Genomic DNA, 26,405 nt, shown 5'->3' with positions numbered 1-26,405 from the left:
CCCCCAACCCTATATTGTTCGAACCCTCTCAGACACATTGAAAAATATAAAAACAGTTGGTTTTGTTTATTCTTTGAAATAAAATACTCTGTCTTGATTTACTGAAATTAACCTGATTTGAGCTAAATGTAGATGTTTACAGAAGTTTATACCAATAAGTAGACAGATGAGATACCGTCCAATTATTTAAAAAAATACATACAAAATAAACAAACTTGACAGAAAGAGACAAAAGAGAGACAGGTATAGAAAATATTGACCAGTGGGTAGAAATATTACATATTCTATGCATTATGTCACAAGTATAAGTGCACAGCATGAAATTTAATAGCAAATTCCTCATATTACAGATTAAGCAGCTAGTACTTTACTGTATACTGAATAGATTGTCCCTGCTCATAGAGTATATGTGGCACATTGGGACCGTGCTGTAGCCACCCTGACATTTCAAAAGAGACCAAGGTGTTTTTAAAAAAAAACGATGCTTAAGAAAAAAATTGATTCTTTTATTTTTAAGTAACACTTGCCTCTAGTTTACATTTATTTTGCTTAGATAATGTTTCTGCTGATGGGATAACTTCAAGAGATACTCATTTTTATAACGGGACGGCAGTCCTAATGTTATAAAGAAAGCACTCCTAATGTTACACCATTGTACTTCAATACTTTAGAAACAATAGAATGTAGGACATACACTCTAAGATAGTGGAAAACATTGAATGGTCACAATTTCAGTTCTCTATTCAGGTCTCATACCTTCGAAGAAAGCTGTTGTTTGTACTGCACATAGTAGCTTTCATAAGAAATGAGCTTTGGATAAATGAAACCTTAACCTCAAGAAACTCAAAGTTAAAAACAAAACATTTCCACTCTAACATTATAATGGTTTTGCATATTTATCATATAAATGGTTTTGTAGTGCTGATGTTAATCATAACTTCGGTAACCTGCATTTCACATTTTCCCCTTATGTCCTGCATAAGTAAATGTGTTTGGTTCACAACCCTAATTTTCCCAGGGCCACCCCCTCCTGCTGAAAGTTAAAAGTCACAGACCCTGACAATGACTGTACTGACTGCTCCAACCCTCTGTGTGTGTGTTGTGTTACAGGGTGTGTAGAGCAGCTGGAGTGTAAGCAGCTGGAGTGTGGGCTACAGTCTCTGGTGGCCAGTGTGTGTGTGTGTGTGTGTTATGCATACATTTTATATATAGCTGAAGGGGTTCCCTCTCAGTTGAAAATGCATTGAGCTCTCCTCAGGAGAGAGGATTTTTATTTATTTATTTATTTTTTACAAAAGAAGGCAGATTTAAACACAAAGGCAAGCTGATGTCTTTTCTTGAAAAGTTTAGTACTTCAAAAGTTAACTTCTGAAAAACTGCAGATGAGTGGATAAAACATATCTTTGGACAACATGCAGCAGTCCTTATCTTTCCATCTGCATCTCCTACTTGTTGCTTACATCCTTTGGATTCCCTTGTTGCATCTTTGTACTGGGTCCGCTCCATTAGGTAAGGATTTTGGTACTTTTTAATTGTTTGACAGTAATGTGGGGGATACAGTGATAATGAATGTTATAAACTGAGACACATAACCTGTTTACTTATACTTTTGAGCAACATCTACAGTGATAGAGATATAATTTTAAAGAGTATTCAAAATAGAGTGGAAATGGTATTAAAATTAACAATTAACAAGCTAATTTGAAAGTTAACATAGTGAAAGTGATGTTGTGGACCCTGAAGTAAGCTTACCAGGCACAGTATTTACTATATATGTGGGATTTTTGTTTTTGTAATACAAAATAGAGAAAATACAACCCTTCTGAAAATGCTTATTCTGTATTAGAAAATGTCAAGTACTCATAACTTGTTCCATTAAAGGAAAATATGTAAAAAAACCCACCCATAAATTAAGAAAAGTATTTAAAATCAGAATCCAGTCCTCCAGGGAGAGAAGTTTGTGCTGTATATCAGATAAATGTTATAGTTCAGTTAATTACACATATAACAATATACATTTACATAGTGCCTGGCAATAGTGCTCATAAGTAAATTTTGAAGTACTGTACATATTAAATGCAAGCTTTGTTTAATGCTGACATAATATTCCCAGTAAGAGGTTACAGATTTTACATACTTTATTTATTCAGTTTTATTAATCTAGTATAGTAATTAATCTACTGTAGCAATATAACGATGCAATGAAAATCATGTCAGCCATTATTGAGCTAATAGTGTCTGTCAAACAGAGTATAAAATAATGGGAAAGCCTGAGGCTCAGAACCAAACATTGAGTGCAGTTGTACGCATATCCCATGTGCAATACTTGGTAGCAATCGCCCATTGCTGAAAATATATCACAATATTTTATACAGTTTAATTCAGCTAGGCTTTCTGATGGTTTAAAAAAGTGATTATCAGCCAGTGATCATCAGCTGTATAAAGATAAAACAATGTAAAGCTCTCTTCATTTCAATATCAAAGGGTCACCTAGTAAGGTTTGCAGGACTAAACCCAAGGCAAATGACCTTATCTTCTTTATCTTCAAACAATGCTTCTAGTTTCTAAAACCTTTTGAAGGGTTGCCAGTTTTATGGAGTGTAGCAGCTACTTACCTGATAGAAAAGGCTTTTTCATCAACAGGAAATGACCTTTTAACTCCTGATTACAAAGCAACTGCTTTTCCATTTTAGTTTTGTTATTGAAGGTAATATGCACAGACATACTTGTTAAACTGGAAATACAAACCAAAAATTAAGAAATTGTTTGCTGTACTTTAGATACAGAGGGTCTTTTGTTTTTGTTTTTCCTGTGAACTCCAAATAAATTAAACTGCTCAAAAAAAATGTACATTCTTTCTGACAGATTGTGCTGTGACATTATAATGATATTAACAAAGCCATACGCTGTTTACTTTTATACTCTAAATATAACAAATCTATTAATTCCATAAGGATTTCTCTGTGAATAAGGAAAGTCTGACCAAATAGCTCTCTGCAGCTGCCTCGTTAAGAAAAATAAAACGTCTTTTACAGAGCAAGGAAGATCTCTCGTTATCATTTTCTTCAAGAATGGAGAAGCCAGTAGTGATTAAGGATACACTCATTATTCTTGTGCTTTACATGGTCCCCTTGACCGAGAAACATGAAAGGGTTACCCACAATGTTTGTAGCTGTGCTGTAGCAGTTTTTTTAAATAAAGCACCAGATGCAATAATAACAGCAACTGTGACTCATAGGGGTGGGAGGGTTGACACTACCCAGAGCTTTTCAAACTTTTCTCAGATAAGACTCTAAGTCAGTTAAGCAAAAGAAAGAGTAACTTTTCTTAAAAATACCTCTTTAACAATTTAACTTTAAAATATCTAGCTATTTGTAGCATTGGCATCAAGATGAGGGTTTTTTTTCCCATCTTGAGCTTTTCATGTAATAGGGGATTTGAAAAGTTTGGAAATGTTATATGAGCTTCATGCAAAGTTACAAACATGCACCAAAGTTCATGAAATAAGAGTTAAGTTGTGGCAAGTGAATTGTACAGTACCAAATATATATTACTTTAAAAAAAATAAAGATAGTGAGTCTTGTGTATGTGTATGTGTAGGGGGGCTGGGAGGAGGAAGAAAGGTATGGGGGAAATGAGGAGTAGGTGGAATGGATACCAGAGAATAGGAAGTGCAGCAGGGAGAAGAAATTTGATTTACAGAAGAAAGGAACAGTGGCACCACGCTCTAAAGAAACAATTTATGAAGGCAAATGAGACCAATCTAGCATGTGAAGAGCTACTTGTTCTCGCTGCTAATCCCACAGACTCTAGTCTTCTTCTCACTGAAACAGTGAAAACCAAACATAGCAGCATGTAATCTGCACTATGCACATTAACAACTAAAGCAACCCCAGGAGCCTATTTTGTGACTTTTTTTCTACTATTAGATTAGATAGGATGAAAATGCATAACCAGCTATACACTTGCATGCTTCTGGGCAAAAGCCGACTAATTTCTAAGTGTTTGGAGCTAGGAAGAAAGTTTCCCCATGGGCATGTCCGTTCATAATAGTCCATTATGGAGTTTTTACATCTTTCTCTTAAGCATCTGGTACCAGCCTTTGTTGGAGATAGGCTACTGGACTGAGTAGAGCATTGGTCTGATCAGGTGTTACAGGTCCTAACCCCCAGTGTTCTTGTTTTTATAATCAAATATGGTTTTACACATCAAATTCTGCTCTCATTTTAAGCTGTTGTAAATGTAGCGTAATGCCACTGATTTCAGTGGAATTAGTCCAAGTTACTCTGTTACAGCTGAGAGTGTAATTTGACCTTTTGTAACTGTTATGGGCAGAGCACATAGTGATGCCTATTGTTAAGATTGCAGAATGATTTCCATTTGCTGATAACTTTTTTGATATTTTCCTTTCTGAAACTTGGCATGGTTGTTCACAGTACAGTTTTTTTTTTAAGTAAGCCAAAACAGTGCAGCTGTTTTTGAGAATGAAGAGAGTGAAAAAAATTTACTTTTCCATTATAAAGTATTTTGTGACATTTTTGAACAACTTTAGAATGTCAGTGGGGGATCCTAGAAATTTGAAATTTGGCAGAAAGACAGTCCTTGACTCACAGATGTGCCTTTTGAAGATCTGATGAAAATTTGTTGTGATCTGTGAGAGTTATAGAGGTTTACAATATGTATTTGGTGCAAGAGCACTGGATTTTGCAATGTGATCTCTTAATGGTCTGCCAATGTTCTCTTGGTTCTGCACAGGTGTAGGTAGTTTGAAATTCTTAGGCAGCTATTTATTACTATATTAAAGTAGCACATAGCGATCCCAACCAAGATTAGGGCCTTGTAGTGGCATGGATGGAGCAGTGCTCCCTTGTGGACCTTTCTCCACAGCTGTGGGTTTGCCCGGGAAAGGAAGCACTGAGGCACTATGTTGTATGCAGAAGGAGAATGGCTAAAGGGATAGATAAACTCATACTTTGGGGGTTGGTGTCCTTCATGACATGGAGCCAAAGTAGTGGGGCATGGTCAGTAACTAAGGTGAAATGACTGCCCAGAAGATAGTATTGGAGTGAGTCCATATCCCACTTCCCTGCTAATGTCTCTTTTATGACTACAGAAGAGGCCCTCTCCCTTGAGAATAATTTTCAGCTAAGACAGAGGAGGAGGTGTTCATCATCTTCCATCCCCTGAGAGAGGCATTGGTTTGTAGCAGGAATTCCCTGGTGAAGTTGAAACTATATAAGACTGGTTCTCAGCAGAGATGGGGCTTAAGGGTTTGAAAGGTGTCTTGACAAGCATTGGTCCACTGGATCTTTTTTGGGCTATTGTTTTTAAGGAGATCCCTAAGAGGGACCACAATAATCAAGAAGTTGAGAATAAACTGTTCTTAGTATTCTGACAGTCCTAAGAAGCTGTATGCCTTTTTCTTTGGAGTTGGCATAGGCATGACTGGAGGGCTGGACCTTATCCACCATGGGTCACACCTCCCTAGGTGCACCAAGGTAGATCATCTCATTTTTGTCCAGGTGGTATTTAGTAGGGGTTTGCCACAGAGGTGAAAGTAACTTAAAGGACTTACCAGTACGCCGGAGTCCTGAGCAGGGGGTGGGGCCTCAACTGGAAAGGGCGGCGCCTCAACCAGAAGAGGTGGGGCCTTGGGAACCCCGGGCCCTTTAAATCGCCGCTGGAGCTCCGGGGCTCCAGCAGCGGGGCTCTGGCAGTGCTTTAAAGGGCCTGGGGCTTGGGCAGCGATTCTATAAATGACTCCTCAATTACTTGCAGCTCTAGCATCTACTGAAGCTCTTGCTTCATGGTTTCTCTTATTCGCTGTGGAAGGGGATCATGAATTTTCTCTGACTCATTGTCCGGGTTCAGTCTTTGAATAATGAGAAATTAGAGGGTTCATCTAGGTTGCATAGAAAATACCATGGAGAAGGCAGTAATCAATTGCTGGGTATGGACCATTTGTTCTGGAGTGAGGTTGCTCCTGATTTTCACCATCCCAGGCTTTGAGGTTCGAGTGGTCTGGTGGCCCAATTCAGACTTTGGTGGCTAGGGGGCTATAAACAGGCTCTCCCAAGCCTTCCACGGCTTTACAAGATTCATGAGACAAATTTGTTGCAGTTTACATCTGTAGGTCTGCTGGACATTGTAATTCACAGGCCTCACTGATCATATCACCTCATAAGTCCCCTGCCAGCAGGCCAACAGCTTCAATTCCGCACTGGGAAGTAATAAGAGAAACCGATCCTCAGGTTGAACCCCCCTGAAGGTGGGCCCCTTTATTAAAGGCTGATTTCTGGATGCTCTGGGCACATAGGAGTTTCTCCTTGGAGAATAAGCCTAAAGCTTTGAGCTTCTCCTGAAGGTCAAGAATGTGCTATACCACATTATCCGCTCCAGGTGACATTCTTTCCACATTTCCCTTATGAGGTCCAAAATCCCTTGTGATTGTCTCCCATATAATAGCAAAAAAACTTCAGGACCAGACTCCAAAGAGAAACTGCTAAACTCCAGTTCATTTGCAAATTTGACACCATCAGATCAGGATTAAACAAAGACTGTGAATGGCTATCCAACTACAGAAGCAGTTTCTCCCCTTTTGGTGTTCACACCTCAACTGCTAGCAGAGCACCTCACCCTCCCTGATTGAACTAACCTCGTTCTCTCCATACTGATTTATACCTGCCTCTGGAGATTTCCATTACTTGCGTCTGATGAAGTGGGCATTCACCCACGAAAGCTTATGCTTCAATACTTTTGTTAGTTTTAAAGGTGCCACAGGACCCTCTGTTGCTTTTTACAAAATATACTGGTAACCCGCAGCACTCTTTTCAAGAGGGGCGATTATGTCCATCCCAATATGATTGAAGGGTATGCTCTCCAGTGGGAGGGGAACCAGTGACATTTTCTCCTTTGGCCGGGGTGCTTTCTTCAGGCAGAGGCAGAGCTCCATCCTCATTTCTGGCCAATCAATCCTAAACTGAGCCAGGCTCTCTCCTTTTACTCCCCTCCAGGCTGGGCATTGGCTACAGGTATAGGAGGGTGGGGCTAGCTAGGCCCATAGACTCTCCTAACCCCTTCTCAGCTGTTGTGAAGCCTCTTTGCCCCATCACAGGCTCCATTTTATTAAGCACTGTTCATACTTAGCATAAGAGAGTATTTTGTTGTTCATGTTATTGCTGCATTAGGTAAAATCATGGCTCAATTAAAATCACTGGCAAAACTCCCATTGACTTCAATGGAGCCAGGATTTCACCCTTGTTTTTTCATACTTATCTTCAGACCTGATCTAAAGCCTATTGAACTCCACAGGAATACTCCTGCTGGCTTTATTTGGCTTTGGATCTGTCTCTTTTCTATATCTTTCCTACCACATCACCTGGGTTGTTATCTATTCAGATTTCACAAATGAAGCAAAGTCAAGCCTAGTCTGACCTTGAATGGAAGACTTCCAGTGAAAACCAAGGATATTGTGAGAAGCATGTTTTATTCTTGATTGGGTTTGGTCTCTATTCCTTTAAAAATAAAGTGAGCTCTGACCCTTTGGGATGAAAAGCACTTTTGACCATAGGTTTTATATTGCCACCTGACAAAGCCCTAGTAAAGCTCTCCCTTCTTCCGTAGGGATTGGGCCATGGGTGGTCAGATCTAATGATTATAGTCAGGAGCCTGGAACGAAGGTGCTAAGCCAAAGATCAGAGCCAGAGTCAGGATTCAAGCCAAAGGTTGTTCTACTCCTGGGAAAATTCCACTCCTTTAAACCCCAGCCCCTTGGAGAAAAGCTGGATAAAACTAGTTCTCCTAGCTTCAGCTAACCCATTGTCCTAAGGTGCTCCTGTTTGAATGGGTAACCATCAAGGTTTAATGACTCTCCCTTGTCCTTGATTTCGGAGATAGGTGAGACAACCCTGATAGCAGACAAGGGATTCCTCATATACTGAGACTTCAATGATACAACAAATTCATAATATCCCCAAATTCGTAAATTGTACATATATTCCCCCAAATTGTCACCCCACCCATCATCATAACATCTTTCAGACTAATTAGGTTGGTAATATCAAAACTGTATTGGACTTCATGGGTTCTCTGTCTTTTCTGGTTATCAAAGGTTCTACTTGGGGTAGAGCTTCATTTGGGCCGGGGGATGGGGCGGGGACAGGGAAGATGAAGCAATTGTGTATTTAATTCTGGTTTTGCAAAATTTTCTATAGATGATCAGACTTTAGATTTGTCTATTCTCCTCTACAGGTGCATTAAACTACGAATGCCTCGTTTTTGGCTTGATGTAGCTGGGGCATGATCCACAGTTTAAATGAAAGTTATTATCAACTCTAATTTGAGAGAATACATTACTGATTAAGTGAGTTAAGGTTCAGATCAAGTCCAAATTCAGCTGAATTTGAATATTAACCTTGATCTCTTCATTGTGTGTGCTGCATTGTGGGGCAATTTTTATTCATGGTGAAATGTGAGGAACTACATCAGGTAGAGGAATACTTATCATCTAGCCTTGAAACTCCGTAAAACCACTTTTGTGCATGAAACTATTTTTACAGTTTTTTTTTTTTTTAAGATCTTTGTATGTTAAGCTCTTGGAAGATTTGTTTAATTACTATATACTCATTGCTTCTTTCTGACACATATTACTTTGATTATTCTGACACCTATTATGCTGATTGCTGTATTCATAGTCCATGGCATCCATTGGGAACCATGAGGGAATACATTTAACATTGCAGGAAAAATTGATTGCCGCATATGTTCAAGAAAATATAATAATGTACTGTATTCTTTCTGCTGTTTTTATAATAATTGATCGATTGGTGAGTTTATTACTCCCTTATTTTGTTCATATAGCAATTTCCATGAGTTGGATAACAATTTATCTGCATGCTTCAACGGTATGATGCATCTCCCATAGTGATAGGAGCATTTTACAACTCAGCCGTCTCTTGACAACTTGGTGTGTTGACAGTTTCAGAAAATGGTCCCTCATGTAGTGTCTTGTTAACATCTCATCAACTTAAATGCTCCTGCTCTACTTCTCATGAACTAGAAGATAACATAACTTGACCTCTTATTTATATGCTACAAATGTTTATATTTTCGATAGGGACAGGATAACTGTAAGCTAGGTCATGGTGTATTTTCTTCATTTTTGAAATGGCTGAAAACTTCAAATTTTCCTTGTGTATTCAGTATTTTCAGAAATTAAATATCTGCCAAAATATCAGGAAGATCATATGAATGTGACAGGAAGGGCAAGTAATGCTCTAAAATTAATACCGCTATAATGACTTTTAGTTGTAAATTGGGAAAAAGAGCTGGGATCTGAAATAGACTTTTGCATTTGGAAGGAAATCCTGCACTATGCTAACTCCTACTTTTCCTATTCAGTTTAAGTGCCATGGACTATGAATGATTTGCTGGCCTTTGACCCATCAGAAAGACCATCCGCAATATTCAGGAAAAAATGTTGAACATGTTGTGAATGTGGCACGCTAACCTATATCCTGTGTATGGCACCCACTTTGGGTTTCTAATAATCTTTTATGGAAGTTTGCATCCCTGGGCATCCAGAGTACTATAGGAAGAACAAAGAGAGTAAAGATACAGTCACGTTCTTGCTTAGTAACATAACTAAATATTAATTTAGTTATTAACAACTAAAAGGATCTGGGAAATGCAAATCCATCATTAGTATCAGACAGTCCTGGGTGAGACAAATCTCTCATCCCTACTCTTGGTCAAGTGACCAAGTATCTGATTTGCATTGACCTTTCAAAGATTATTTCAGAAACACCTCATATTCATGATATTTTGAAAATCCTCCTTCCTCCAAGTACTTGTTCTATAACTAACTATGGTTGTTCTGTAAAAATTAGTTGACTGTGACACAACCTCCCTCCAATAACATAACACAGATAATTTGATTCATCGGGACTACTGTATCATCAGTCTGTTCTCTTCTTAATGGATTAGAAAAAAAAGCATCTTTTGTACTGTTCCTGCATTACTTGTTAAGATTAACACGGACAACAAAGACACAGACAGGAAGAAGCCTAATTAATAATTTACTTTAATTTTGTAAGAAGAAAAAGGAAAATGTGAACAAGGCTGTTTATTTCCTAACCCAATTATTGACGACTCATCTTTCTTGTTTACTGTGTTGATATGTGGAGATTTCATTTGATAAATGCATAATAAGCAGCAATAAACCTAAAGGTAAAAGAAAGCTTTTCTTGATGGTTATGTCAGACTGGTCTTTTCTTTTCCCTTATGTAGCTTTCTCATAAATTATGCTCCCACCTATTTATATAAAGATCTATTTGATTTGGCCTAATTTTTCAAAATAAAATAGAAATAATACCTAGCTTTTCATCAGTAAATTTCAAAGTGCTTTACAAAGAAGGTCATTATTATTATGTCCATTTTACAGATGGGGAAAATAGCTTACGGGAGTTAGGCACCCAAATCCCATTGAATTCCAATAGGGTTTGGGCTCTTAAGGATCCTTTGAAAATCCCTGCCTTCACTGTATAAATAGGAAGCCTCTAATTTTAAATATTTTTCCAGTCCTGGCCTTATCAGGCCTCTGAGGACTTTCGCCATATTATTACCCAGCCTGACAATCTTTTGCCTAGACTTGTCATTTTAACTGATTCTCCTGGTCAAATCTCTGATGAGCAACACTGAATCCTTTTCATGATGAAGGCTGTTGTAGTTTGTGTTATTCCAAGATAGGAATAAAGGATTACGATGTAACAGGAGAATATTAGTGGGACAATACAATGCATCTTTTCTTACATTGCAAGACAAGAGGCCAGAGACCTCAGGCATCTGAAAGCACTCAGCCTTTGGCCTATTACATACACAATCTCTCTCCCAAAAGAATTTCACCACCACTCTTCTTTGTCATTGTAATTCCCTTGCAGTGTAAATAGCTTTGACATTAATGGCCTCCATCTCTTCTTTCTTTTTCCCTTCTCTTTGGTGACAATAAAAATTGACATTCTAGTTATGAAAATCATCCACAGTCTTCAGTTATTCCTACTACAACATATTCTCCATCCTTAATTAACATTTCTTGTTCGGTTTTCTGATTACCTATACTCCTTGCATGGGTGTGTAGACACGTTAGATCATTAATATACTTCTGACAATATTATTCATCTTCTGTTTCAAAACAACTCCATCTTCTGTCTTAGGGCTGAGCTTGCAGAGTGCCTACTGAGAATGCCAAGCAACCTCATTAAATGACAGAAAGAATTAGGATGGGGCGGGGGAGGACCAGGAAATCCAGACCTGTTAAGTCTTTTGTAAATCAGAAAGATTCTAGATGCAGACGCTTTCATAACACAAAACAACTCCAACTCAGGAAATCTTTTGCAGCTCAGAAAGACACTACAAAAACCAGATGACTAGTGTTTGCAAATACAAACCTTGGCGGAAAAAAAACCAAAAAAACCTTTATTTTCTGCTTTTTTAAAGATCCTCACATTAGGGGGCTTTATTTTGTTTTCTTCAATGGGTCTGGAAATTTTTCATTGGTAGCTAATCATGGACTTTGTGAGGAATCTTTGGATAATTGTTCGTCTTTGACCTATAGATCTTGGATTTAAATCTCTGCAGCTGGTCAGAGAGTGGAGGTTTGTTTGTTCCTGCTTGAGACAGAGGTCCTGATTTTGCAAAACGTTATGCATGTGCTTAACTTTTACATATGTGAATAGTCTCATTGCCTTCACTGGAACTAGTCACATGCATGAAATTAGGCACTTATGTATTTGCAAGATCGCCACCAGTGTAGATGGCTGCACGTGTACAGCATCCCAGAATGCATCAGTCTGTGGCATCACTAATACAATTAGTCTCACGCACTATTGGTACCAGTATTGTTATTGAATCATATGCATGGAAAGGGCTCAGAAAATGAGGGCGCTCACGTAGCATGTATGGTCCTGTACAAAGCTATCCACTGCCTTGGATTTTTTTTTTTCTGAAATTGATGAGAAATGTGTTGATTCTAACTCCAGAAGGGACTATTGTAATAATCTTCACAGAACAGAACATTAGACTTCCCTGAATTAATTGGTACTTTCACTCCAATGGCTAGAGGGTTTTTTGTTTTTAAGAAGAAATGAGTGGGTTAAAGGGGTGGGGGAGTGGTACTCCAGGCAAATAATGGCATTACCTGTTTCTGAGTCACTGACAACTCAGAAACAAATGATCTTGAATGGTTATTGATCAATGTTCTAACAGTTCAAGCACAAGACAGGATACTAGTTAGTGTCTGCTACAGATCACCAAATCACACTATAGAACAGGATTTCCTTATGTACCTACCTATAATGTGTAGGGGAGGAAACTGTGTTACAAGGGGGCATTTCAATCTCAGTGACATATGCTGGAAGAATGGGGGAACAATTGTTGTTTCTGCCCATACACACAGTATTAATCTGTGATTCATGTGAGTCAAGTGAGCAGGGTTTGGCCTTAGGTGGGACCCTTCCCTCCAAGTCAGTACTGAAGCCATGACTGCTGAGGCTGCAGGATTTTAGATGAGGAGGAAGGACAAGATTCTGGCTACATATGGTCTTTTGTACTGTTTTCAAGAGCATGGGTTTATTCCTGCCCATAATTTCAACTTCATTTCCTATCCTAAACCATTCTTTAGTGTTGAAATGTGCTGTTAAACAGCTGCTGTGTTTTTCCATTTCTGGTAGAAATGCTCCTTCTATATAGTTTGTGTGCATTCTTGCATCCATTGGTATGAAAGGCACTATATATATTCAAGATCAATGTCCTAAGGGTTTTTATTAACTTTAAAATATACACATTGAGCGAAAACACATATGCCAGTTTTACTTACCCTTCTGAAACAAGAAATTACGAAGCACTGAAGAATATGCATTTACCTGGATGGTACGGGGAACCTAATAGACAACCTAATAGAGAACAGGTAGGTCTTTTCCTTCTTTCATTTCAGAGTAAATTGAGGCTAGCATCTCTGTAAAAACTGACCTCTCCTAGGAAAGGTTATGCCTAGGAAAGGTTATCCCCAAGCCTGGAGAAAATCCTGGAATATGTAATTTTTTAGTTTAATTTGTGCTGGTTAACTTGTTCTTATTACTTTTTTAAAGTCAAATTGGCCATTGACAGTGTATTCAAAAGGAAATTTTGCTTTAGCTCAGTTCTAGATATTAATGATATAATAAAGGAGAGAGACTATAGTTGCTCTGTCTATACAGCTTAATAGTACTGGGTCAAATTCATCCCAGGATAAATCCAGTTAGGTCAGTGGAGTTACACTAGGGATGAACTTGGTCCTTTCTCTGAAAGTGTATCAAACTATACTTTTTCACTCCCTGGGAAGATATCCTTTCACATATCCTTTGATACATCTCTTATCACCTCATAAAAAATGTTTTATAAACTTTATAGGCAGAAATTTGGAACAAATTCTGTGAAATACCAGTCTATAATTCCATAAATTATAGACATCTCAAGTATAAAGGGAGTTATCACAAAAAGAAATTCATGACTGTCCTGTTTTGGCCTAGCTGAAAAATTAAAATTCACAGATTGAAGTTGATACAGCAACAGATGTTCTATTACTGGTTACTGAACCAAAAGAGCTAAATGTCTTCGTTTTCCTTGGGCTAAAATTTCAAAGTCATATTTAGAATTTAACAGTAGAAGGCAATCTTGTCAGAACTAGAATACACATAACAACTATTCTGATTATTTTTTTTACACCGCCCTTCTACAATATCATCATTTTAAGTACTGACCAATTCTTGACCATATCTGGAAAAATTGCTTATATTTTGATTTTTGAAAGCCAAATTGTCACCAAATCTAGGTAAATTGAAAAGTAGGGTATTTCACTACTAAGAAAAATTGGGATTAAATAGACACCACTGCTACTCTTCTCTGGTGACCCCTTCTGCTCTTTTCTGAGAGTGGAAAAGTGAAAACAAAAAGTTATCTGATGTCTGAACCCTAGATAATACTGCTTATTAGTTTCACTTTGCTGCTAGCACACAATGCAAGAAAGCAGAAAAAATATGCCAGCATTCTGTACCAATGTATATTTGTTCATTTGAGACTGCAAAGGTATTAGCAATCTAACATCACTACAATTCAGAAAGTTAGTAGCATAGAATAGTATATGTAGTTTCCTCAAGGTATTGAAGCCTTTTAATTAATGTAGGGAACAAAGCACAACTGTAGATTGATTGATGATTGCAATTGTAATATTATTTATTGGGGTGCAACATGCACTTGTCACAGATAACAGGTTCTTTTTCAGGTGGCTATTTAGAGTTAATTAAGAAGACAAAATTGATGAAACACACATAGAAACTTATGGGCTGTAGTTACCACAGACAAATAGAGTTGAAGACAGGAAAACATACATGAGTATAAGAATAAGATAAATACAGCAAAGGGGGTTCCTATATTGTTTATACTTACAAACTTGATTTGCGCATACTTACAACATTATGGAGACCATTCAGAACAAAGACAGATAGAAAAGTAAGTGAAAGGAGGCCATGATTCACTTTACACCATCTCAGGGACCCAACGAACCTGAAAAGAGGGAACTACATTGGATTCCTTATACCCCTTTTTTATGTAAATTATCATATACGCAAACATATTTGATCAATTTCTGGCTGTAACAAGATTAATGCTTCCCGTTAGCCATGCATGGCATTCCGCCTTTCCATAACTATGCCTTTAATCATGAATATTAATAAACTACATCACACATTTCTTAATAGTTCCTATCCATTATCGCAGTCCATCTGCCTAGTTAACAGATTGCTAAAGCCCCCCAAAACTTCCTTCTTGCGGAATGCTGTGGTGCACAGTACTTTTTGTGGTTACATGGTTGTCTCTTGAAATGAGAGTGCAGAATTTGTGACCTGGAGTTATCTGGTTGGGCCTACTAGCTTTTAGCTTAATTATGTGTGCTCTCCTACTTGCTGTTACAACTTTCATAACTTCCATTAAGCATGCTTAAGTAAAGGAATTATAAGTTACCCCAAACTATAAACCCTCCAAGATGACGGGTTGGGGCGTGGGGAGAGGCTCAGGGGGTGCAGGCTCTGAGTGGCAATCACTTCAAGTGGCTCCCAGAAGCAGTGGCATGTCCCCTCTCCGGCTCCTACACGAAGGCACGGCCAGGCGGCTCTGCATGCTGCCCCATCTACAGGCACCACCTTGTAGCTCCCATTGGAACATGAGGGGGCCGGAGCGGGGCCATGCTGCAGCTTCCGGGAGCTGCAGGGCTGAGCCGCGTGGTCCAGCCCCCGACCCAGCACCCCGGCTAGAGCGGGCCTGAGCCGCGTGGTGCGGCCCTGACCCAGCGCCCTGGCCAGAGTGGGCCCAAGCTGCTGGGGCAGCTTGCGGGCCAGCTTAAAACAGCTCGCAGACCGGATCCAGCCCACGGGCCATAGTTTGCCCACCCCTGGTCTATAAGGAATGCCACAGACTTGCAAAAAGCTAAGAAATCAAGGTTAATAAGATTCAGGAATTAAGTTTTAGGGATCACTGCAAACAGCAATCATTCTGGTATATGGAACAAAAATTACTTTCAATATCCATTTCATACTGCTACTTGTGTGTTTGCCCCTTGCTTACACTGACTAATGGAGCATTTAGTTGCAAGGATTAGTCTGTAGAACAATATGTAATTTCAAAATGGAGATTTTTCTTCTATACATATGTTCACTTTTTATCACATGCACTTTCTTGTATTTGTAAAGATTATGATTAACGAAGCCTTCAGCTAACAGTTGTCCTTTTCCTGAAACTGTACATCATATAGGCCTGGTGGTATGAGAGCTCAGTAGCATGTTTTAAGATTTTAAACCAATTTCATTCCACCTTTCTTTAAATAATAATAATCATAGCACTGAGAATGAGATACATCTAATATTTCATTTTGCACCATTCGATACCTTGTTCAAGCATCTGATTTTTATACTAGTACCAAAAACATGCTGCTGATGTCCTGAATACTAAGACATTTTGTTCCATCCCATCTGTATAACTCCATTGATTTCACTGGGGTTGAGTTTCACTTTCCCAGCCTCCCATGATAATCTAAGGCTCAGAAATGAACATTTTAATTCAAATATTTGAGACTGGCACACAGATATATGGAATTCATACTGCATATTGTCCCACTGCTTCCCCCAAATTAATATATTGAGAAATACTTCTCATTATATGAGTACATAGATTGTTGAGGTGAGCAAAGAGGAGACAAGGTTTATTTTCTTTTGAATAGTAGCAGGTTTTATCCCAGTCTGATAAGTTCTGGAGTGATTACACCATACAAGAGAAATAACCTGAGTTTTTATGAAGCTGGTTTCTTTTGTATTTCTGCAGCTGACCCAAACACACAATCTTGGGTTTTTAATCTTTCTTTCTTTTTCTTTTCTTTATTTTTTTTTACGTGTGAGACAACTGCTGCTTGCCTTACTTCCACAAAAAGTCAATTGGCCACATTAAAGTCAATAAGAATACTCACTGGAGAGACACAAGCAGAGTTTTTCCTTATAACAAGACTAATAAAATAGAAAAAATGTGTTCTTTATCACCATAATTCACTCTTGTTTTGGTTTTTATGGTTTTCATTGAGCAAAACAATCCATCATACTTGAACTTCATATACATCTCTGAAGCGAACAGCTAGCACAAGTCAATTTTTAATTAAGATATTTTTATAAAACCTACCATTTATTTTTTCATTTGGGAATAGACTTTGAACAGCATGTCATCAATATAATTTATGTAAATTCAAGTGACCCTTAAATCAGAAATCTGACTGAATTTCACAGTGAAACATAAAAATACCCTGTGACATCATTGAGCACCTAGAATAGCTTGAAGTGTGATAAACAATGGAAAATTTCAGCATTGTTACAAGCCAGTGTAATCTTAACTTTTTAAATAAATTACCCATTCTATTTAGAATGCCTGTATAAGGTCATGGATTTGGAGCAGAAAGAAAACAGTTATTTATAATATAGATTAAAATATTTTAATCTAAAACATTCTAAAGACAGTAATCAACCCCCACTCCAAAATTATGGGTTTCAGAAGTGTCGCCCTGATTCTGGACTTGTCCTCAATTAGGTCCCCATCCTGTTCCCACTGAAGTCAATGGCAAGACTCCTATTGGCATCAATGAAGGCAGGATCTGCGGAGAGGGGTGAAAGTAAGTTCCAGCTGTACAGAGGAGCTGTTGGTCAGTCTTTGGCAGCATTAACTCCTAGTGGCAATTTCCAGTGGTTTGAGGAAAACCTACTGTGCAAAGTGTCTACTCCCTGGCATTTCCTTGCAGAGATACCATGGCGGTGGCTCCAGACTCCCAAGGAGGGGAGAAGCATGTCACCGAGCCAGTGATCCCCTGGGGGAGGGGGGAGTATTATCCCTGGAGGAGGGAGGAGTATTATCCCTTCATTTTACTATTCTTTGCTCTCCTGTGCATGCCTAAGCAGAGTCTCCCCCAGACTCCTCCTGTCTAACTAGGTCATGTCAGTTTTTATGTCTTTTCTTTAGCTGTCTGATGCCACTCAGCCTTAAAACCTCCCCCTTCTTCCCAGCTGTTCCTAATCTTTCCTTTCTCCTTCATGGTGACCATTTCAGTCCTCTCTAGTTGCTATCCACCCACACACACACAGCTGTCTAGGTCTTTCCTCATCTGCTGTGAACTATTCTTGTTTTCTCTTCGGCTGTGCGCATGGATCTCATACACACATGTATAGATATTATGCTATTATGTTTAGAATATGAAGGAAAGGAGAGTGACAAGGGAGGAGCATGGTCTTGTAGGTAAAGCACGGGATTGGGAGTTAGGGGATTTTTAGTTATATTCCTTACTCTACTACTGAGCTGTGTGTGAACTCAGACCAGTCACTTAACCTCTGTGCCTCAGTTTTCCTGCATGTAAAATGGGGATAATATTATTACCTATATCACAGTCTAAATTTATTAATGCCTATAAAATACTTGGGGCTACAGACAGGTGGTATTGAAGTGCAAAGCGTTATTGTTAGTCAGATTCCAAAATAATTTTTGTGCTTCTCTTCCTCTTTCTGACTGTAACAGACCCAGACCTGTCTAGCCTCCCTGTATACCTGTGACCCTTCTTCCATCTCATAAGAATTTATACTGAAGACAAGCAGGGAACAGGAGACCCCTTTAGCATCATTAGAAACATTGCTGGAGGTTGATTGCATTGTAGGGCAGTATAGCATCCTGAGTTTAGGGATGGGGGCTGACCTGATCCTGAAACCTCTTCTTCTCTGCTAAACTGTGTGTAGTTCCCTGCTTCTTATCATTACTCCTGGCCTCTCGTCTGCCTGAGATGCTTCAGTTGTCTCCTGTCTCAATATACACAGTAACATGTACAAGCTGTGCTTTATTTAATTTGTATTGCTTAAATTTCAGATACTCTTTTCCATGTTAAAAAGGGAAAAAACAATTCACTAACAAATATACATCTCTCTTTATACTTCCCATAATAATCTCTGCACATGGTACCTATGAAATTCCATAATAAGAAATAAGAGCTTTCATTACACATTCACAAAGTCCTCCAAAGACCAGCGGAAGAACAGACTATAAGCATAATAAATCCAGTTTAATTTATTCATAATAGGAGTCTATGGATCAGACTTTTTACACTCCAGAATATTTATTATAAGATGGTGAGTGAATAAATCCTAAACAATAATTCTGTGATTGATGTTAAAAACTATTATCAATTGTTATTTTAACAATTTATCAAAAAGAAAAATGTTATAAACATATTAGGTGGCCACAGGGCCGGCTCTAGATTTTTTGCTGCCCCAAGCAAAACAATTTTTGGATGCCCCCCACCCCAGCCCTGGGCTCTCCCCCTCCCCCACCCTCCTGCCTCCCCAGGCCTGGGTCATTGGTAACTCACTCCCAGGGCTGGTCATTCAGCAGGAATTTTGGATGTGCACAGAACACAGACAGGATTGGTTCCCATATGGTTACAGAACTGCAGTAAAGTGGAACAATTTTCAACTTGTGTGACTGGAGGATATCTGGATGCATATTATAAGACTGTCCTACATAAATGAGAAAAAGTTGAGGTGCCTTTATTATTCTTTTGTTCCATTCTTTGTTTCTATGGGGAATGCACTATCACGGTCTTCCTTTTAACCAAATAAAACTAAAACTTAAAAAAATTAAAAAAAAAGCAATGGCTGTTGAAGATAGCAATTCCAGTCCTAATAACCACTGGGAAGCATTTCTTGCTCAATTTATTCTACTTTTTCTAAAGCAAGTTACAGTGGATCAGTATATTTGATTTGGGGGAAATGAAGTAACAGCTGCCCAAATTGAGCTTGAGCACTCCTGAATTTTGAGGGTGTTCAAATCTGGAAGGCAGGTGCTAGATTCCCTTTCTGAATATTAGCTATATCTGGAAAGGAAAAGTCAATTTCTGTTTCCATGGCTCAGAAGTGGAAATCCTCCTAAGTGCCTGGTACTGTATCTAAAGCTGCCTAGGTCCAGAGCCTCCCCTCCCTTACTTTTCATTTTAAATTCTAATGGGATCCACGTACCTCCCTTGCTAGGCTTCAGATAGAGAGGTGCACCATCCATTTAGTCCCCCCAATTCCTTCTTTGGGGGAGAGCCCAGGGCTGGGGTGGCAGGAGGTGCGGTTGGGGGGGGGAAGAGCCCAGGGCTTGGGTGGCAGGGGGTGTGGGTGGGGGCCAGAGCTGGGGCTGCAGGGGGTGTGGGCGGGGGAGAGCCCAGGGCTGGGGTGGCAGGAGGTGCGGATGGGGGCCAGAGCTGGGATGGCTGGGGATGCAGGGGGTGGGGGGGGAAGGGGAGGAGCCATGGGCTGGGGCGGCAGGGGGTGGGGGGAGAGCCCAGGGCTGGGGCAGCAGGGGAGTGCAGGTGGGGGCCAGAGCTGGGGTGGCAGGGGGTGTGGGCGGGGGAGAGCCCAGGGCTGGGGCAGCAGGAGGGTGCAGGTGGGGGCCAGAGCTGGGGCGGCAGGGAGCATGGGGAGGGGGGAAGAGCCCAGGGCTGCGGCAGCAGGGGATGTGGGCGGGGGAGAGTCCAGGGCTGGGGCAATACATGGGTTCGGGGGGAGCCCAGGGCGGGGGGGGAGGGCGGCAAAAAACCTAGAGCTGGCTCTGTTCCTACCATTCACAGCAAGCTGCAGATTTCAGTTCCATAATCCTTCCCCCACCCTTTCCTGTTGCTAGTGGTCAAGAGAATGCTGGGAAATGTAGTTCTTTCCCTGCTCCAGGGCTGGCTCTATAGGCAGGGAGCTAACCAAGGAACTACAGCTCCCAGGGCTCCCTGTTGGTTCTCAGCTCCCATGCTGGATTCTTGCGCCACCCCTTGCAAATCTGCCACCCCAAGCAACTGCTTGCTTTGCTGGTGCCTAGTGCCTGGGTGGCTTTTAGCCATTAAATCAAATCTGCGAGAAGTAATGGCGAGGCTAGTAATAGCTAGAAAGAGAAAATATTTCAAAACTTGTAGAAGTTCCCTGGTCTCCTGAATTAGGGTTACCATATCTCATAAATAAAAAAAGAGGACCCTCCACGGGCCATGGCCCCGCCCATTTCCCCACCCCTAGCCCCGCCCCAACTCCGCCCCTTCCCCCACCCTAACTCCGCCCCCTCCTCCCTCCCACTCCCAGCCAGGGGGAAAGGGCTGCCCCAGTGCTACCAGCTTCACGGTTTGCCGGGCAGCCCCCAGACCCTGCGCCCCCGGCCGGCGCTTCCCCAGCGCAGCTGGAGCCCCAGCGCGCAGGGTCTGGAGGCTGCCCAGCAAACCGTGAAACTGGTAGCGCTCGGGCTTTGGGCAGCCCCTATGCCTCCGGACCCTGCGCCCCCAGCCGGGCACTTCCCCTCCGGGGCTCCGGCGGCTCTGCGTAACTTACACTGTATAAGTTACACAGAGCCGAAGAGGAGCAGAGCCCCCGCAGCTGGAGGCTCTGCTCCTCTTAGGCTCTAAGAGCCGGGCTGCCCCAGCGCTACCGGCTTCGGGCAGCCCCCGTGCCTCCGGACCCTGCGCCGCCGGAGCCCGGGAGGGGAAGTGCCCGGCTGGCGGCGCAGGGTCCGGAGGCAAGGGGCTGCCTGAAGCCGGTAGCTCTCGGGCAGCCCGGTTCTTAAACAGAGCCTCTGTGTCAGTTACACACAGCCCAGGGGGCTGGAGGCTTTGCTCCTCTTTGGCTCTGTGTAACTGACACTGGGTCAGTTACACAGAGCCCCGGGGGCTGGAGGCTCCAGCCGCCCCCGCTCTGTTTAAGAGCCGGGCTGCCCGAGCGCTACCGGCTTCGGGCAGCCCCCGTGCCTCCAGATCCTGCACCCCCAGCCGGGCACTTCCCGTCCCGGGCTCCGGCGGCGCAGGGTCTCCAGGCATGGGGCTGCCCGAAGCCGGTAGCTCTGGGGCAGCCCGGCTCTTAAACAGAGCCTCCAGCGGCTGGGGCTCTGTGTAACTGACACTGTGTCAGTTACACACAGCCCGGCGGCTGGAGGCTCCAGCCGCCCCCGCTCTGTTTAAGAGCCGGGCTGCCCGAGCGCTACCGGCTTCGGGCAGCCCCGTGCCTCCAGACCCTGCGCCGCCGGAGCCCGGGAGGGGAAGTGCCCGGCTGGGGATGCAGGATCTGGAGGCACGGGGGCTGCCCGAAGCCGGTAGCGCTCGGGCAGCCCGGCTCTTAAACAGAGCGGGGGCGGCTGGAGCCTCCAGCCGCCGGGGCTGTGTGTAACTGACACAGTGTCAGTTACACAGAGCCGCAGCCGCTGGAGGCTCTGTTTAAGAACCGGGCTGCCCGAGCACTACCGGCTTCGGGCAGCCCCTATGCCTCCAGACCCTGCGCCCCCAGCCGGGCACTTCCCCTCCCGGGCTCCGGCGGCGCAGGGTCTGGAGGCACGGGGCTGCCCGAAGCCGGTAGCGTTCAGGCAGCCCGGCTCTTAAACAGAGCCGCCATTTTCCCGGACATGTTCGGCTTTTTGGCAATTCCCCCCGGACGGGGGTTTGACTGCCGAAAAGCCGGACATGTCCGGGAAAAAGAGGACGTATGGTAACCCTACCTGAATCTTCCCATTTAACTACCTCAACTGAAGTTGTGATGAAATATGTTTCTGAAATAAATGTGTGTGTATGTATGTATGTATGTAATTCTTATTAGCTCATTTCCATGTTCAATATCTGAAACATTACAAGGTATTAAATCCTAAAAGAGGAAAGATGACCTAGTGGAGTTGAGATAAGCGAAGCAAAGATAACTGGAGGCATCCTGCCTGAGTAGGACATGAGGGAGCAGAATGCCTCAGGCCGGGCTAGGTCCTGACTAGATGTGCTGGGAAGAAGCATGTGTGCGGGGAAACTTCTTGTGCTCACTTAGCCCCATTCCTAGGGCACCTCTGCAGGACCAGCCACCATTTAGTTCTTTGTTTATAAATTAAAGCTCTCAGGAATCAGGAACATGCTACAGCTCTGGCCTTAACTGGAAAATAAAGAGGACTTGCCTGATTTACTCTCACTTATGCTAACCTAAATCCAAGGTAGCGCCAATGACTTTTGATTGATTATTAATGTTTGGCATAGCCCTATATCATGCAGCTACCATTTCTATGTGAATAGGACTAAAAAAGTTAGTAAACCACAATCCCCCCCAAAAATATACAATAGAATAGACAGCCCGGAAGACACTCAATTGCTGTGTCACATTCAATGGGAGCTACTACAGACAAGAGACAAATGCACATCAGGAAAAGAGGTTCTAACTCTAAGCTACAAAGGAGAAACCAGTAAATACCAATCTTTTGAGGTAATTACTATCCCCACTCTGCTACTATTGAGCACCTTCCTATTTAAAACCTCTGTGACACACTTTCTTGAAAGAGAAATAGACCTGCCGAGCCTCACACAGTAAAGCAATGTAAACTCTAGGACCACTTTTCATCCTCTCGTTCACAATTATGATTGCCTCGCACTGTTTGAGTAAATTACAGCTGTAATCAGGTAAAACAGTACTTTCAAACTCTGGAAGTTACGTTCATATTTACAGTAAATCTGCTGATTATGGAATGTAATCCTCCTGCTGAAGATTGCTCAGTCCCATGTAGCGTGTGGGCTATAGGGAGGTGATGGGCTACAACACACTGGAGAAGGAAACCGCTTTACCGCGCAGAAATCCTTCTCCAGCACCAGTGTTATGTGATTACTGAAATCTCTCAACACTTTTAGGAATTCCCAGGCCAGTAATACTTTCGTATGACTTGTCTTTCTGGCTGCCCATTTGAGCCCTTGTGAAATATTCCAGAGATGTCAAGCCAGATGCAGACAGATCTGGTTCCTGGCTGAAAGAAGCTTGCAAAATTGATGTTGAATCTTTTCACGGTCCTGTCTTTTTTTCTAGGCATACCAGAGATTCTTCCTTTCCCAAGGAGAGATAAAGTGTTGAACCTGACTGTTAAGAACAGATAGCAAGAGCGGTTAAAAACCAGCCCAATAAATCACACACAATGCCACTAAGATTCATTTATACTGACCTACTCCCTCACCTGCCTCTGCACTTTAGCAGAATATGACATATTCTTATATGTATAACAATATACTTATATGGGACCAACTCTGATTTCATTCTTCATGATTGCAGGGGGGCTTGATTCAGTGGAAATATAGAAATAGTTCTGCTGCAGAAAAGGGAGCAGGACAGGATTTGAGGACCCAGCTGAGCAGTTCCACATTCCATGCATACCATGGAGCTCTTCCCATTGAGGCTTTCCCGTTCCCCAACTGTGCAGCAGCATTTCAGAAGTGCAGCTGGGAGGGAATGGGGTTGATGGATTCATAACCACATGGATCCATTAGCCACACTGTCTAGTGTGGAGGGAACATGTACTAAGGGGTGAAGCCATTCTGCTGCAATTCTAAGGGTATGTCTACACTGGCAAGTTTCTGCACCACAAGTTATACCACTTTTATTAAAGCGCTGGAATTAAACCGCTGTTGCGTGTCCACATTGTGCTCCTCGTGACGGTGGAGCACATCCACATTAGCAGCTCTTGCAATGGCAAAGAGAGCTGCATTGTGGTAGCTATCCCCCTGTGCAGCTGGCTGCAGGGTGCTTTGGGAAGGGTTTGCAATGCCTCATGGGGCAGGTACAGCGTCACATGATGCAGGTTTCCTAATCCCATTGTTCCATGGGCATCCTACTACATTGCCAGCTGCTTTTCAACTGAAGTGCGAGGGTGGGGGGCAGAGTGTTTGACAGGGAGGAGGGGGGAGTGTGTATGGAGGAGGGGGGAGAGACAGTGTGTTTTGGGGGACAGCGAGTGTGTCAGCAGGCTGTCTTGTAAGTTCAGACAGTGGCAGGGAGAAACCAGTCTTGAGGCAGAGCGAGGGGAAAACCCTGACATCAGCCCCTGCTTCCCTCCCCAGCTCTCTGCACAGCAATCTCTCTCACACATACATACACACATGCCTGCCTCTGTGTTCAGCAGCACGAGCATTCCACATTAATGGTTTGCTTTGTGTCCTGGAGCAGATCAGCACAGCACACACGGGCTGTCAGAAACGGTGCTTTGAAAGGGGAGGGGCGCATGTCTCCAGGCCAGCCGAGTTCAAAACAATGAGTAGAGCGGCCACGTGAGGGATTATGGGACACTTCCGAAGGCCAATTGATTGCTTTCTGCGCTGTCATGTGTTTACACTGCCAATACAGCGCTGGAGCCTCTGCGCTTTAAGGCTTATGACTCTCGTCAAGGTGGGTTTTTTGCAACGCTGCAACTGAGGAGTTTCTCCACACTAAGTGGCTTGGCAGTGTGTACACATCGGGAGTTACAGAAAGCTGCTTTACTGCACAGAAACTTGCCACTGTAGACAAGGCCTCAGACCTGTGAGTGATTGCCTACTTAACCCTAACCCCTGCAAAGATCCACAGAACACAGCCTTGCTATTCATGCTGCATACTGATACCATCGAGGTTGCAATCAAGAGTTTATAGTTTAATTCAGTCCACAGCTAGCATGTGCAATTAATGGAAGTTTTGAAAAAGTAATTTCCCCTGTATTGTTTTGTTGATGTATTTCAGATTAGGAAAGACACTTAAAACTAAATGAACTGAAACTATTGAATCATAGGCCCTAATTCACTTTTGGAAATAGCCTATGGAGGTTTCAGTATTATAAAGGCAGGTTTTTAGATCATTCAGATCAATTAGATCTGATGATAATGATGCTGGTTATATAAATCAAGGCAAGAAATCACAGATGGATGCAGCACCCATTTCATTTAGGTTACTTCTAAAACGTGGTAATGACCAATAATGGAACAGCCAGACGCCCAGGTGCAGCTTCTGGAAACGTACATTTTAGAGCCTTGAGATCTGGTCTTGCAGCTGCCAACTTCACCCTGTGAAAAGCATCAGCAGCTGGCTTCATGTCTAGGAAAAGAAAATGAAATATGCTGCATTTTCATGGCCATCAATCAGAAGACATAGTGCCAAGCAAGTTTTGTAATGATGCATATATTGCCAATAGACTTTGCAAAAATATTCTTATTATAAGTAAAGTATCTAGGAAAAGCCTAATTGCTGTATTCAATTTGTGCTGTACACATTTAACGTAATGCAATATTACTTAGTAAACAACTTATTACATAGACCATGGGCCTAAGTCATGGGCCTGTGGCCAGAAGCACCTCCATATGCGAAGGGACCCCCAATGGGCAGGTTTCCTCTGCCTGTTTATGTGACCTCACTGATGTCCCTTACACTGGGAGCGGTGCTGGGGAAAGAAGGGAACTCACTTTCTCCTTGGCGCCATCCTAGCAGGGCTTAATGATGCTTGCTCAGTTTTGATGGCACTGGCTGATTAACCATTGGCACTGTGAAACTCCCAAAGTCCTCCTTGACTGGAAGAAAGTTTTGAGGGCACGAGACTTCATGATGAAAAATGAAGATGGGAATCCTCAGGGCTACATAATGGACACAGCAGACCAGTTTGAGGGAAAAAACAGTTAATGAAGCCAGTGATGTTTGGGGGCCTGTGTTTCATTTTCTGCAGAAACAGTGAAAGCTCTCTGTTGAATCACAGTTCCTAAATGTTACATTTGTTCCAATGATTTGTCTGGATGTGCTGCCTTACATTTCCTCCACTGATCTCCTACACAGAGATGTCAAAATGGCAAGAGAATGACATGCTATAGGCAATCCTTTGTGAGAGCTGAATGAAAAAGACCGATAATGAAGGTGACTTTATAAAGAATGCCAGATGACTGGTGACGCTGAACATCATTAAAAGTATACATGCAGGACTCCAATTCTATCATATCGTTTTAGATCACACTTTCCATGCTGGAGGAGAAAGTACCTTTGCCAGCTCACTGG

At 42.1% G+C, this 26,405-nt stretch overlaps 1 protein-coding gene across 5 annotated transcripts in view; it reads left to right on the top strand.

Moving 5' to 3' along the window:
- The first annotated feature begins 1,060 nt into the window (after positions 1-1,060).
- LOC101938743 (von Willebrand factor D and EGF domain-containing protein-like) overlaps positions 1,061-26,405 on the top strand; it is a 251,180-nt gene continuing 225,835 nt past the window's right edge. For all 5 annotated transcript variants that reach the window (XM_065561612.1, XM_024106535.3, XM_065561614.1 and 2 more), the window contains exon 1: positions 1,061-1,509. In XM_065561612.1, coding sequence (XP_065417684.1) covers positions 1,413-1,509 — 97 coding nt within the window. In that variant the 5' untranslated portion in view covers positions 1,061-1,412. The remainder of the gene's footprint in view (positions 1,510-26,405) is intronic.

The sequence above is a fragment of the Chrysemys picta genome, chromosome 11 (assembly GCF_011386835.1).
Source record: "Chrysemys picta bellii isolate R12L10 chromosome 11, ASM1138683v2, whole genome shotgun sequence".
In the NCBI taxonomy this organism is placed as follows: Eukaryota; Metazoa; Chordata; order Testudines; family Emydidae; genus Chrysemys; species Chrysemys picta.
Note: the sequence above shows the minus strand (reverse complement) of the source record. Positions and strands in the feature narration are given on the sequence as shown.